This window comes from Danio aesculapii, chromosome 20 (assembly GCF_903798145.1).
Source record: "Danio aesculapii chromosome 20, fDanAes4.1, whole genome shotgun sequence".
NCBI lineage: Eukaryota > Metazoa > Chordata > Actinopteri > Cypriniformes > Danionidae > Danio > Danio aesculapii.
In genome coordinates, this window is record NC_079454.1 from 43,094,879 (window position 1) to 43,109,032 (window position 14,154).

Consider the following 14,154-nt stretch of genomic DNA (forward strand, 5'->3'; position numbering starts at 1 on the left):
AGGTCCGAGTATCTTTTGGGTATTGGATTTTCATTTTAAAAAACGGATATTGAAAAACGAGACTTTTTTTTTTTTTAATTCAAAAACGAATATTGAAATGAGGCGTTTTTCTTTTTCATGGTGAAAAACGAAAAAGCTAAATTTAAAAATGATTTGATTTTCATTTTTAATTTCGAATAACAAAAATAAAATCACCAGAAAACAAAAACGAATAAAGGCTTTTTTTTATATTCCAAAACCAGATAGGCCGACTCATTTACGGTGACGCAATGGTGCCACATACAGGCTAGCCTACCATAGGCTATTTTTTTTTTCACTTAATAATGTAATAAAAGCTATTTTCTTGTGATAACGGAATTTTGTTCAGACATATTTTCCTCATTAAGACGACATTCTTGTATAAGGGCCGGGTATAGGCTATATATTTATTTTTTTGTTAGCATGTTTTAAATGAAACAACCTTTATTTTGACGTGACATGCAAGCATTACGTTGTTTTACTGAACTTACGTTGTTTTACTGAAAAGCTCCATGTAAATGCTATCATTTTCAATTTTTTCCATCATCCAAACTACAATGACTGAAAATGCTTTCAGATATCTGCCTGACATTTATTTACTTTCCAATTCGAAAATGGGGTTTTCAAATTTCATTCCCTTAGGACTGTGTTTTCAACAAAAGATATGCTTTTGTTTGCTAAAAATACTGTCTTAATGCGGACAATAGGCCAAAACGGAGATAAAACTATGCAATTTTATACAAAAAGAAATTAATGTGGACTAATAAAAGCTTTAGTCAGGGACAGCTCTAGTTTACATGTAATGCAGCACCAAATCAGCCTGTTAAAAGAATCATATGACACTGAAGAAAAGCACACCCTATATTTACAATTCGTCACAAGTGGCCACCATAAAATTACATTTAATCCTTCCATTTTAGACCAGTGTTTCTCAACCTCGCTCCTGGAGGTCCACCAACATTGCATGTTTTGGATGTCTCCTTTCTCTGTTACACCCATTAAAGTTCTTTCAGTCTCTGATAATGAGCTGATGATCCGAAACAGGTGTGTTTGGTTAAGAAGACATGAAAAAATGTGCAGAGCTGGTGGTCCTCCAAGAACGTGGTTGAGAAACAACGACAACATTATATTGATCCCAGACATGTTAAGCTATTTGTGTCATGCAAATAGTTATCCAACCTGTTATGTAACAGCATCTAGACTCCAAGCACACAAGAATGCCTGATTCTGTTGCAACAAACGACTGAATGAACCCGACAAGCCAATGCATGCCAATCGAACATGAACCAAATAATATTATATCAGCTAGCGGAGAGTTTAATTAACGCAATGTTTCAACATGTACATGCCCCTAAGACAAGTCAAAGCTCCGAAAGAAACCTCTACTTAGACAAAAGTATATGGTTCGTAATTAGAAGCAAAAGATGATACTGAACTCGTATTAGAGAGGAAACGCCGCTATCATAGCACATGCTCAATGATCAGCATGAAAGTTCAATTAATTCCACTGTTTGTCGACGTTTATGAGAAGAGACATGAGAGACGTCCCATTATTGTGTTTGCATCAAATAAAATAGTGCTACATTAACATCTATTTTAATACTTTTTTGTGGGAAAAAAATTCAAATATGGGAAATATTATTAATAATCTAAACTACATCTATAATTATCGAATAATTTAAATATCTAAATACAGAGATGGGAAGTAACGAAGTACAAATACTAAAGTACAACTACTTTACTCCACTATTTATTTTTATGACAACTTTTTACTTAAATTTTTACACAAATATCTGTACTTTCTTCTCCTTACATTTATAAATCGGGCTCGTTACTTTCATTTTCATGTGTTTGGTGGCACAATCTATATTATTTCTTGTCATTGCGCAATTTGAACAGCTTTTTGATTTTTCCGCACCGTAGGCTTGTTTATTTATGCTTACCATGGGAACGGATAACGTGGATGAGACAGAGGAAGTCCACGATGTAATGTCATGTTTATACCAGGTAATAAAATGCATTTTGGTTGATCGGATCACAGGTAAAACAAGAGACACATTCCTGTTCAAGTCTGGCATTTAAATGGGGTTAAAGTCTTTTGTCCAATTCAGACCATTGTGTACTGTACTTCTCTGATTTTTCAATATAATACTGCGAGAAAAACTTTGTAAACGTTTGTACGGATAGCACTAAAGCAATAAAATAAGTAGAAATACGCTGTGCATTGAGATTTATTTCCTTTGTTTCAAATGAGTTCAGGTTCAGGAAGTATAATGAATACTTTTTACTTAAGTACATATTTCAGGCTGTACATCTTTACTTTTACTTGAGTACAAAAGTGCAATTAGTACTTCAAATTTTCCTGGAGTCATTTTAAACATGAGTATCTGTACTTCTACTTGAGTAAAGGATGTGTCTACTTTTGCCATCTTTGTCTAAATATAATCTTAATATAATAATCTAAACTGTCATTATAACAAAACAGACTTTGATTTGATTTAGTGCATGATAGCTCGCCCAAAAATTCCTCACCATTTATACACACTCAAGTGCTTCTAAACATTTATAAATTAATTTTTTTGTTGGAAAGCAGCCGCCACTGAAATCCATAATAAGAACAAGAACACTATGAATGTCAATGGCTGTGGCTTTCCAACATTCTTCAAAATAAAAATTTGTAAATCAGATATAAGTAAATTAAATAGGTTTTGAACAAGTAGTGTTGAATAAATTAAAGAATTTTCATTTTTGGGTGAATGGTCTCTTTAAATAAATATTAACATTATTTTCTTGAAATTGTAGTTTGTTTATTTCTTTTCAATGAGGAATACATTGTGGGTAATTGTGGGTTAATTAGAGGTAATTGGGATCTCTAATCTCAACATTCTGACATTTCTACTCAGAATTCTAAATTTATATGCAACAATCCAGATTTTACTTCAAAGAATTGTGAAATAAAGTATCAGTATTACTTTTCTTTTTTCATTATATGCCAAAGACTAGTTCGACTAGTGCTGCACGATACAGGGAAAATATGCAATATGTAATATTATTGTTGAGTGTTGCAATATAACTAACTTGCAAAACACAATTTTATCAGCAATTAAAAAAAAATTATAATAAAATTTTACCATACTAAAATAAACAAGTAGGGCTGTGTGATTAATCGAAATCGAATGGTAACAGCAATTTAAAACGTTGTGATTAGCTAAAATCACAAGAGGCTGCGATATGAAATGTTTAAGTATTTTTTAAATTTCCCCTACCCAGAGCAAATGCGTGACTGTCGTCTGTGTATGACAGTCTTACTAGCCAATTGAGTGAGTATACTTTTGTTCTGCCCAATGAGAATTGCGCAACCGAACTATGCCGAACGCCCACAAAAAAAAAAAAAAAAAGAAAACAAACAGCAAAGCGCAGACGACTGGAATAATACCGTCTGCTGCTTCAAAAGAATTAATACATTAATTAATGTCAAAGAAAAACAGCTGTTGTCATTTTTCTTGTCTCCCAACATTAATATTTATTTTCAGCTCTAGGTTCACCTTAAAAGCACCTATACTGGAGAGGAGGGGATGAAGATAGTAAATGCCCCATCCGACTGGTCAGATTTCAGCATCGATATTGTAATGCGTGTATACACAATAATCACATCTATTGCAGGATCTGCAATGTTGAGCTATTGAGGGATTATAGTTGATCAGCAGCACAGTACAGAATGCATGGGATCCGCGGAGTTATTGCAGAGTTCATATCATAATCATAATAGAGTGAATTGCATTGTTTTAAATGCATTTCAAGAGAGTTTAAGCACAAAAAAAATCAACTCATAACTTTAATAAATATTAATTTTACTCAATTACTAATACACTGACAACTACACTGCAACTGTAATTTTACAGTTACATTACATTTTATTATTAGATTTCTGTACCTGAATGCTGCTGAACTTAGTTAAACCAAAAGTACAAAAAAAAAAAAACGAACCCTCTTCCCAACAGGAAAAACCACCAACAATCAAGAATGCATGATTATATTGTGTCATGGCTTTGCCATTAAAATATGTTGATATAACGAAAGTCAATGAGGAAAAAACAGCCACCAACATAACAAAAGGGTAGTACATTTGCCCATTGTATTGTTGAGTTTTTGAAAATGTTGAATTTTCCAAAGCATTTTCACAGAATATATCAGATTTGTCACCATTTTCTGAAACACAGAGAAAGTTGTGAACAAATTCCAAAAGAGCTATTCAAGTAATCTGGTGAAATTGTATTCATATTGAAATATATAATCGCAGAAAAACAAAATATCGCAATGTCAGAATTTTATTATCGTGCAGTCCTAATCAGTAAAAGCAACCAAAGCATGTTGCACACAAATGCTTGGCACATAAAGTGGAGTGTAGTTAACTCAAAACTGACTGAAAGTTAATTCTACTCATTTGAAAAGAGTTTTGACCTCAGTGTTGATGGTAATTAGTTAAATACCTCATTACCTCTGTGGCGACCCCAGATTAATAAAGGGACTAAGCCGAAAGGAAAATGAATGAATGAATGATAATAAATTAGATGTCATTTAAATAAATACATAAATGATTGAAGCACGTACTGTATTACACAAACTAACATTGCCAAAAAAGTTGACCCCCCTGATTGTCACACTGCATCTACCACCAATGACAATTCTTCGATATATCATGCAGCCCTACATCCGACCCATATCAGTGTCAAAAACAAGCTTCCATACATCAGTGACAAAGGTGGCGTCAGAAAGCGTCAGCTGCTGGACACAAGTCTTGTGGAAGATCCCAGGCTGAAGAGCTCCCACGCTGGGGGGGTTAGTGCATGTATATGTGCATTTGTGCATGTATTGTCAAGAGCTACTGTGCAGTTATGCTATGCCACTGTCTCCCACGGTAAAGGCACTCACACCTGTGATGGTACCACCAACTACTCCTTTCCTTCAAGACAGCTGAGTCTCCAACAGTCACGCAGGAACTTGGCGCTGATGTATGCACATAACAAACTCAAGAGACCCCAGAAGTTTTACCGCATTGAATGCATTCTTAAATGATACGAGGAATGAATGCTATAAATAGCGCTGGTGTGTTTCTAAGGGAGAGTTCGGCCTCGCTAAACAAAAAGCTTTCTTTGACCTTAGCTAGTGTTACGTCAGTGCTACATACTAGTGGACACACAGTGGCCTTTGTGGCAGCGTCTGAACTTCATCCAGATGTTGGGCTGGGTCGGTGCTAAAAAAACCCCGAACAGACGGAAACCTCAGGGCAGGTGTTGGGGAATGACATCGCATGCTAATCGTGGCCATTCAAACAAACGGCTACACAGTTAGAAAATAATCATAATTTTTTTTTGTTCAAAATTCAGGATTACGTAGTTGCTGTCAATGCCAATAACAACATCTAAGCTAAATCACCCAAAGCAGCTTTAGTCTAGGGCTAAACAATATATCGTTTTAGCATCGATATTGCAATGTGTTCGTTCACCCACTTCGAATGTTATCCCTCGACTGAATGGGCGGTATCAGTGGTTATCAGCTGATATGAGCCTGTAGGGGTCTTTATCAGGCTGTTATCCTCCATCCACATGGTTAATCAGCTATACTAATAGAGAAGACTCCAGATCCAGATCTGTTTTTCATTACTGTGAAGATTGGGTTTAGGGTTGGGGTAGGGATAGACGTTAATAAAATACAATTAAGGGATATTTAATAAATAATCTAAATATTTTTTGTTAACTTCTGGCCGCAGCTGTATGTGGATGATGATAACAGCCCTCTGAGCCTACCAGTAGGCGCAGAAGGTCCCTACTGGCCCATATATATATATCAGCTGATAACCACTGATAACATTCACTCAATAGAGTGATAACATTCGTATTGGCTGGTGCATTTGCAATAGTCCCATCGCAGGTTCTGCAATGTCGAGTCAGGATATAGTTGATCAGCACCACATTTCAGAACAAATGAGAATTGTGGAGTTGTTGCAAAGTTTAACCATAATATAGTAAAAGTATATCATGTGCATGCGTTTTTTAAAGGGGACCTATTATGCAAAAATCACTTTTATAAGGGGTTTAGACAGTTGTTTAAGAGTTGGTAAATAGTAAAAAAAAAGTACAGAAACATTGTACGTGTCATCAGAGGGGGAAAGTCCCGCCCATTAGTGACGGTCATTAGCATAGGATGTGTAGTCTTGTTTTGTATCTGCCACTATGTTGACTGTTATGTTCCACGTATGTTTTGTGGTGTTTTGTGTTCGTTTTCTCTCCCTTTACCCTGCTTTGTTTTCTGTTCTTCCCCAGGTGTGCGACCATTGGTCGAGAAGACCATCACTCATCAAATTGACGCCACTCGGTGCACCAATCGGGAGCTGGTCCGCATTGTTTAAAAAGAATTTGCTTGCACTTTCCAGCAGGAGCACTTAATTCTACACCAAACTCTTCACTTGCGTCAACCATTTGTGCTCGTATTATTTTCTGTTTGGTTTGTCTCTCATTGAAGTGCTTTATTGTTAAGATATGCTTTTTGTAGCACAATTTACCTGATTGTTCGGAAGTCGAACAATCTTTATGAGAATTGGATTATCAGATAAGCTTTTGTTTTGCTAATTACTAACAAGATGTACTTTCCGAAAACTCCAGTAATTCTGAGTAGAATAGTCTTTTGTGTTAGTTAGCTTACGGAGGAGTTGCCATGCCTGTAATTATGTTTTGAATAGTTAAGTAGTTTAGTTAAGCGTCGAATACGCTGAAGATTACGGTTTTGTTTCAACTTTTTTCTTTGGTAAGTTAGTTTAGTGGTTTTGAGTTTAGTTAGATTGTTTTGTTATATTTATGTGTTTGTTTTGGCAACATTCCTGTTTTTTTGTTTAATTCAGTTATTTAAATTACATTCTAAATTCCTATATTCATTATTTAATATCATTGTTTAATGAAAAAGTTTTATTTTTGTTTCACATATCCATTTGTTGTGTTTTCTCTTATTTTTCCCAGCACCAGTAGAAACTCACTTAATGTTACGTCTTATCCTATATAAAAACATTAACATGTAACACTGACACATAGGCATTTGTAGCTACGCCCTCTGTTGAAAAAGAGCACAATCTCATTTGAATTTAAAGCGACAGTCATCAGAATGGAACAATTACCATCAAAGCCTAAAATGGGCATAGTTATAAAACATTATTTATGTGGTATTTTTAGCTGATATTTCAAATACACACTATAGGGACATCAGAGAATTAATTTACATCTTGCAAAAAAGGGTGTAAATAGGATCTTTAAGGCCTGTGACTGAGCATTTCAAGTGAATTTGAAGCATTTAGGCAAGAAATCTAAATCAAATAAAGAAATTATAATCTCTGTAGCTTTAACAAAGATAACCTGTATTTAATTACTTATACAATGAAGTGTTATTTTAGATTAGATTATTTTAATTTGGTACCATTAGACTCTCTGGAAAACCATAAAGCACTGTTTGTTTACTTTGTATCTTTGTTCTACTATACTTATCTTTCATAGTAATTTGTTAGATGCATTCCAAATAGAGAATTTAAAGCATTTGGTGAAAAATATATACTGAACTTAGTTCAAAATATACTGCAGGAAAGCAAAATATTGCAATGTCAGTTTTTTTTCAAACATTGTGCAGCCTTGATTTAGTTCATTTTTGTATTGATTCCAACAGGCAAAAAGGCAAAAGTGATTCAAAATCAGGCTTTTCAGCATGTTGAGGAACACCTGGCTGTCGTCTGCCTCGGGGTACAACACAAATATTCACAACAGAGAGATTTCAGCATGTACAGACAATGCGGCCATCTCCTATCATGCACCAAATATGGATTCTCACTAGTTGAGAACATTCGGTTTAAAACACTGCGCTTAGCATGAATTCTGCCATGAAGTAATGCTGTGTATACAGTTCTTAAACGAAGTATTAAAGTGATGCATGTTTGACTGAAATGTAAAAGGAAAGGTTCATCCAACAATAACAAGGATTTGGTCGTTATTTATTCACTTCCATGTTGCTTCAAACCAGTTTGACTTTCTTTTGTTTTTGAAAAAACAAAATGAAAACTTCCTGCTCTTTTTCATTCAATCAGCCCAGGTTTTCAAGATAAATTCATGGTGCAAATTCATGAGTAAACTTTGAGTGTGTTTTTACATTTGTAGTTTGGTTCTACTGGTTCATGTGTTCTGAATCAAAAAAAGAAACATACATTTAGTCCTGGTTCATTTAGTATTCACACTGTCTTTTTTTAACATGATTGAACCTAAAGATATACACAAAAGAGCTTTTATTTTGTACATTTTGTGATTGAACTCACTGAGTGAGTAAAACAATGCTGTGTACTGGGACTAAACACACTGGTTGCATATGTGTGATGGTATTTTCATCATTTGAGAGGTTAATAATTGATAAATTGTGTAAATAAGGCAGAGTAATATTGCAATTATTAATTCACAATTAATCAGGCAATATCAAGACAAGAGCATTTTACACAGTTTATTATTACAATTGTGACATCATGGCCTAGTTTTTTGTTTGTTTAGATGTATTTGGTCTATGTTGCATTCAGGTTTCATGGATGTCATTCAGAAGTGTGCTGAGAGCCTGTTCTTTGTTGGTTTTTGGTGATTATACATTTAGTGAACAAAATCATGAAGTTCTAGTGTAACTCAAATGTAAACTGGAAATATTGGAGAAAGAATCACCCAAAAATCATGTTATAACACAAAATATCGGAACAAAATATGTATATGCAATTACTCTGAATGTATACCTACCTTATATTGTCATGAACTCATTTCTCAATAATTCTTTTTCTTAAGCATATAGTATGCAGTTGTCTTGGCAATCGTGTCCATGATCCACAAAAACTTATGTTATGCTTTATGTTGAATAGGTATAGTTTTGGCAACAGTGGAAAATACACTGTGCGGGTCAAAATTATCGATTTTTCTTTTATTGCAAAGATTGTTTAAACATTAAATAAAGATCATTAAAGTTCCATTAAGAGAGTTTGTAAAAGTTCTGTAAATATATCAAAACTTAATTCTTGATTAGTAATTTGAATCAATAAGAACTTAATGTGGTCAGCTTTAAATGATTTTTGAGGTCTCTGATTCCAGATTTTCATGTAGCTGTATCTTGGCCAAATATTGTCCAATCCTATCAAGCCAAAAATCAATGGAAAGCGTATTTACTTAACTTACAGATAATGAATACGTCTCAATTTTCAAAAAGTGACACTTTTGACTTATGAATATATACTACTCTGCTTATCTGAACTATTTCAGTATATGTAGAGTACTTGGGTATAAGTAACTGTAATTAAATTAACCACAATTGAAGTAATATGTTAATTTACCTTTTCAACCAAAAGGTAATTTAAGTAATTGTAACAAAATAAACCAAATACAGATCCCAGCAGACTTCTAAGCCATACTTAAGTCCCAGACAACAGTAAAAGAGTTTCTTTCAATTGAGGTAAAGTTGGTTTTCATTTTCACGCATTCTGACTTTCTCCTTCATAATATAATTTTAGAAAATTATTCTTAGCACATATCAAACTGTGAAATCATATTAGCAGCCAATGGCTATCAAAGTACAACATTGTTCACAGTCAAATAAATACTATAATATGTAAATAAATAATGATAAATAAATAAAAAATATGATATTGTTTTAAGTCGCACTTGCATGTGATTTCAGACTGAATAATCAAAGTTCCATGCTAATGAACTCGTCGCTGAACAAATGTAAACCAACTTTACCCTAATTTCCTTTCACAATGCAGATCAGACCATCCAAACCACTTTTGACTGCAATACAGTCTAAATGTGAAGGTGAGCAAAAGTAGCCCTCATGGGCAACATATTGCAATCAACATTTTTATTGAGGTAAAGTTGGTTTTATATTCACACATTCTGACTTTCTCCTTAATAATACAGTTTCAGAAAAGTATTCTTAGCACATTCAAAACTGGGAAATATAGCAGCCAATGACTACCAAAGTTCAACAATGTTCACGGTCAAATAAATAGTGCTGATATTATTTTAAAGTCATTCATACTTGTGATTGGAGACCAATTATTCAAAGTAGCATGGTAATGAAGTTGTCACCGAACGAATGCTCTAGAAAACACACTTTACCTCAAGGTCTTTTCAAAATGCAGATCAGACTATCCAAGCCACTTTTGAATGTAATACATTCCCAGTGTGAAGGTGATGAAAAGTACCCCTTATGGACAACATGTTGCAGTCAACATTTTTCATTGAGGTAAAGTTGGTTTTATATTCACACATTCTGACTTTCTCCATAATAATATAGTTTCAGAAAAGTATTCTTAGCACATTCAAAACTGGGAAATATAGCAGCCAATGACTACCAAAGTACAACTATATTTACAGTCAAATAAATAGTGCTGATGTTGTTTTGAAGTCATACTCACATGTAATTTCAGACCGAATATTCAAAGTACCATAGTAATGAAGTACTGTACCTCAATTTTCTTTCACAATGCAGTTCAGACCATCCAAACCACATTTGACTGCAACACAGTCCCAATGAGAAGGTGAGGGAAAGTTTCCCATATGGACAACATGTTGTGTTAACTACTGTTACAACAGTCAACATTTTTCTGCCGAAACAAAGTTAACACCAACAATCTTATCAATCAACCAAACCTGAAGTTTAACGATATACAAGTTTTATGAGTTTATAGGATTTCCTGGTTGGAAAAGCTACTTCGGTTTTCCTCAGAAAAAAATAATCAACACGAAACTGTTCATAAACAGAAATCCCAAGTCAACATGCTAAGCCTATATGTTAACGTACCACATAAACACACCTTTTGATAAATTTGAATACACTAACGTTACAATGTCTTACAAGAGAGCTTACATTATCAATCTGAAGCAACAAACTTTTACACATTATAACTCCCCAGAAGCTGCTGTGTGATTATTGAAAAATAATATAAAACCACAAAACATTGTTAAACACAAACAGCTCAAAGTCCTCCAGCAGAAGCCTCTGACGCCTCAACAAACAGACCCTTTTGTTTGCGATCATCTGCAGTGTTTTTTTATTGTTCACTTACCCGGTTTCTCGGCGAGCACGAGCGGGTGAATTGAACATAAGAGAATCAGTCCATACAGTACGGTGTGTCCAGACATTTCCACTTAAATCCGCGGTGAATGAGAGTAAAACGCGAAGGCACATTGGAGCAGCGTCACGGGAGCATGTTTACCGGGGGAAACTCGTGTACGTGTGTGTGTATGTGTGTGTGTCCGCGCGGATCCCCGACCGCCTTGAATGAACTCTTTTCTCTTCCGTGTTTCTCCCACAGGCGGCACCAAGCGGTCACTGAACCAGTCTGACAGTCTGACGGCTCTCTCTCTCTCTAGAGTCAGGCTGTTAATATGGATATTAGATGTGGAACTGATACTGAGGAGTCATGCAGTTTTGTCTTAGAAAAGTTTTTATTAAACTATCAGATTCTTTTGTTGCATCTTCCATTTTATTTACTTGTTTAATCTACTTATTTTATTTATATCATTAGTTTTATGTCTTGGAAAAGTTTTATTAATCTATTCATTTTTTGTTGCATCTTCCATTTTATTTACTTATTTACTTATTTTATTTATTTATTTTTATTTATTTGTTCTTTTAGAAGTAAATTATAGGCTAACAATAAAACATTTATCTTTAATCAATTTGATAATATTATATAAAAAACAAACAAACATAAACATAAACACTTTATTCTACAAGATACAATGATATATTAATGGTAAATATTAATGATGTAATGTAGTACACAGTGGTGGAAACAGTACGAAAAAATCATACTCAAGTAAAAGTACCATTACTTGCCTAAAAATGTAGTGCAGGTAGAGTAAATGTATCTCTTGTAAATATTGCTCAAAGTATGAGTAAAAAGTAGCCCTTTTAAAAGTACTCAAGAGCAGTGAGTAGTGAGTATTATGCTGTAAATAGCTGATGCATTTACAAATAATTTGTGGATGTGTGTAAACGTAACATTCTGTAGTGCATCTAGTTACTGCCCAGCAGGCACATAACATCAAAAGACGTTTATATTAGGTTAGATTTAGGTTGTGACGTCAGGTGACTAAAATTCAATGTCTAGTCAGCATCTAAGGACAACTTTATTTTGATGTCCAATAATGATGTGAAATGACCTTTATATTTGGTTGATTTTAAGTTTTGTTAGATAGTGACCAAAATCCAACGTGAAGCCAACATCTTGTTGTCATATTGACGTCAAATACTGACATTTATTCATCAGGTATAGCAACCAAAATCCAACATCCGATAGACGTCATAGTGGTAACGTCCACACAACTTCAAGCTGTAACATCATTAGACATTGATATTTGGTTGGTTTTAGGTTGGACGTTGGACATTGACATTGGTCTGACATTGAATTCTGACGTCAACCAGATTTTCTTTTCCAAACAAAATGCAACGTCCCCATGACGTTGGGGTACAACGTCAATCTGACGTCATGTTGATGTCTTGTGAGTACTGGGTGTTTAAGACTGTTTCTGTCATGATACAGTACATCCGTTATCTTCTCATCAGTGATGTGCATCTAAACAGTCTCTGGGTCAATGTGTGTAAAGATTTTGGACATCTTCTTGGACACTTTTAATGCTTCCAAACAGTTTGCTGCAATTATAAATCTCCCATGTCTTGAGGTAGTTCATTATAATGCGATTTTGCCTTTTTTGTGCAATTTGATTGGACAGGAATCACAGGACAATTTTTTCTTGTCTATGGGGATTTGAAAAATCAAAGTAGTGACTGCAGGTTGATGGAAAGTATTCCAAAGTAAGTAAGTAAAGAAAGTAAGTAAAGTACAAATTCTGCACTGAAAATGTACTTAAGCGAAAGTAAAAGTACATATTTTTAAAACTACTTAGTAAATTACAATTCCTGAGAAAAACTACTTAATTACAGTAGTTTGAGTATTTGTAATTAGATACTTTACACCACTGGTAGTATAATATTGCAATTATATAATAATGGTAAATAATATTTTGGTATTTTTAGCATTAGTAGTAATGTTGCATATCATAGAAAAATAATGTATTAAATATTTAATATGGGTAGCACGATCGCCTCACAGCAAGAAGGTCACAGATTCAAGCCCCGGCTGGATCAGTTGGCATTTCTGTGTGGAGTTTGCATGTTCTCCTTATGTTGGCGTGTGTATCCTCCGGTTGCTTGAAAATGAATGAATGAATGAATGAATATAGTATAATATTGCAATTGTAAAAAAAAAAATGGTTAATAATATTTTGCCATTTTAAAAATTTGTTATAATGTTGTATATGATAGAAAAATAATGTTAAATATACAAGATTTGGAGTTTTTTCTTTTTATCATTTTTATTGTATTATTCATCAGTGATGGGGAAAAGACTAGAAGGCAAGTAAGTGGGAATTGTAAAATCCACAGATGCAGAACCACTATGGGTAAGTCAACCTTTTCTGTGAAAGGTTCATATCTATGGAATGACATGCCTTTTGACTTAAAGTTACAAACAGAACTCCCATTTTATTCTGTAAAGCTGAAACTTTGAAATCTTTTCAGCAATGTGAACATTAAGTATTATTCTTTCAGGTTGGTCAGGTTTACATTTCTCTTTAGTATGCAGATTGACTTACATTTTATGTCTGTGGCTCTGTGTATACTGTACATTTTTGTTGTATTTTTTTTATTTGTGGATTTTTATTTATTTTTGAATGTAAAGCCTAACCAGGGATGATGGCTGCAAATGCTTCGTGCTATATGCCCTATGTATGTGGCATCGGTTGTCTTTGTATCACAATGTCAAGTGTATTGTCTCTGTTAAATAAATAAACAAATAAAATAAATATTCTATTTCTGTAAATATATAAAATTTTTATTTTTTTGTTGTTTTTCTGTATTAGAAATAATATTGTTTATTATAGAAATAATAAATAATATTAACTCATTCATTTTCCTTCGGCTTAGTTGCTTATTCATCAGAGGTCAGTAAATAATATGTTAAATATAGAATATTTTAATACATTAAACAGTATGTTTTATATTATAATGTAA

General features: G+C 33.8%; 1 protein-coding gene across 1 annotated transcript in view; it reads right to left on the bottom strand.

The window, feature by feature from the left end:
* dcbld1 (discoidin, CUB and LCCL domain containing 1) overlaps positions 1-11,389 on the bottom strand; it is a 78,206-nt gene extending 66,817 nt beyond the window's left edge. The window contains 1 exon segment of the mRNA XM_056481472.1: positions 11,144-11,389. Coding sequence (XP_056337447.1) covers positions 11,144-11,219 — 76 coding nt within the window. The 5' untranslated portion in view covers positions 11,220-11,389.
* Positions 11,390-14,154: the final 2,765 nt, after the last annotated feature.